Source organism: Gekko japonicus, unplaced genomic scaffold, assembly GCF_001447785.1.
Source record: "Gekko japonicus isolate JY-2015 unplaced genomic scaffold, Gekko_japonicus_V1.1 scaffold5309, whole genome shotgun sequence".
Classification (NCBI taxonomy): Eukaryota; Metazoa; Chordata; class Lepidosauria; order Squamata; family Gekkonidae; genus Gekko; species Gekko japonicus.
In genome coordinates, this window is record NW_015163783.1 from 1 (window position 1) to 1,755 (window position 1,755).

The window sequence follows — 1,755 nt, forward strand, 5'->3', positions numbered from 1 at the left end:
CCTGGAGAAAATGGCCGCTTCAGAGGGCGGAAACTACAGAATCACATCCCGACTAAGAGTACCGCCTTGCTCTGAACTCTGTCCTCCCCAGGCTCCCTGCCGAACCTCCAGGAATTTCCCAACTTGGAGACAGCAACCCTACCTAGAACCTCACCTGAGGGGCTTCGCAGACACACCTAGGAGGAAGCTGGCACTTTTATATCAGTTGTTCACCCCTCAGGAAGATATGGATCCTTCTCCTCAAATTAAGCTCAGGGGAATGGAGGCAAAGAAAAAGCAAGGGACTTCCCACCAGGTCCGCAGACGACCGCAGAGCCAGCCAGGGATCAATAACGGGGACCGAGTTCTCAAAGAGGCAAAAAGAATATTTAGATATCGAGCAGTCTGGTCAGCAGATATTTCCGCCGTCTCGCCAAGTACCCCCCAAAAAGAGACGCTTTTACTAGAGGCAGCAAAGACTGGGGAAGATCAGAAGGATCGAAAACAAAAGGTGATAAAAAGAAAGGAACGGAGATGCCTATCGAGAGGCAAAGATGGGACAGGATACAACTGCAGGAGAGGGGAGAAGAGAGTTGCCGTGACAGGCCACGCCAAAGGTGGTGAGACTCCGATACTCACAGATCACAGCAATGTAAAAGGGGTCACTTATGCTAGTGGAGACCGGGTCAACCACTTCACACTGATACTCTCCAGTATCATTACGGGTTGCGGCCTTGATGACAACGGTCCGGTTATCCTCGGATACCTGGATCCGAGAGCTACTATTGAGTGGCTCTCCATTGTAAAACCAGCTGATGGACACTTCTTTGGAGGTGGTCTCACAGGTTAGATTAACAGAACCCGTGGACTCTATGAGAAAGGGAGATGGGAAGGCGGACACACTGGGCTTGGTCAGGAGTTCTGCGGGTGGAAGAAACAGCATGTTATCGTTGGAAAGCAGTGGTGTTAACGGGAACAACAACGAGAGGTAGAAGACGACGAGTTGGCTTTTATACCCCGCTTTTCTCTACTCTTAAGGAGTCTCAAAGCAGCTTGCAATCACCTTCCCTTCTCCTCCCCACAACAGGCACCATGTGAGGCAGGTGGGGCCGAGAGAGTTTTGAGAGAACTGTGACTTGCCCAAGGTCACCCGGTAGGCTTCATGTGGAAGAGTGGGGAACCAAACCTAGTTCTCTTGATTAGAGTCCACCACTCTTAACCACTATACCACACTGGCTCCCAGAGGTAGAACACAGCCCAAGACATGTAGAAATAATGGATCTCTGGAGGATCTCAAGAAGTGACCACCATATCGCTGGAACATCACATGCCTTCATCTGCCAGAATCGGTGGGCGCATATTGCCAATAAATTGATAAACCGAGAGTTGATTACAGAAACACCTCTTTCAGCTTGAACAGATAAGCAATGCTCAGGTGTAGCAGCCATCAAACAATACAAACAAACTCCGTTCAGAGGCACACCTCAACCTGAGAATGTTTTGGTCTAGTTCAGATGTGTGCATCTCTGACTTTTTGACATGCATTAAGTGAGTGAGCCTACAGATACCACAGAGAGCTTCACTTCAAACACATCTCAAATCTTGACCAAACCAGTTCGCACGTTTAGCTACAACGTCACCAAGCGTTCCTCCATACAGCAATGAGAAATCAAGTGATACACTTCCAAGGGTAACATTCCCCAAAGACCGGTTCTCACACGTATGATTCCCTACAGCTTCTGAAATCACTTTTTAAAACCTTATTTAGATACCCCA

At 48.6% G+C, this 1,755-nt stretch overlaps 1 protein-coding gene across 1 annotated transcript in view; it reads right to left on the minus strand.

Moving 5' to 3' along the window:
• Positions 1-702: 702 nt before the first annotated feature.
• LOC107107630 (carcinoembryonic antigen-related cell adhesion molecule 16-like) overlaps positions 703-1,755 on the minus strand; it is a gene marked incomplete at its 3' end in the record, with an annotated part of 13,609 nt that continues 12,556 nt past the window's right edge. The window contains exon 3 of the mRNA XM_015407934.1: positions 703-900. Within this exon, the coding sequence (XP_015263420.1) occupies positions 703-900 (198 nt within the window). The remainder of the gene's footprint in view (positions 901-1,755) is intronic.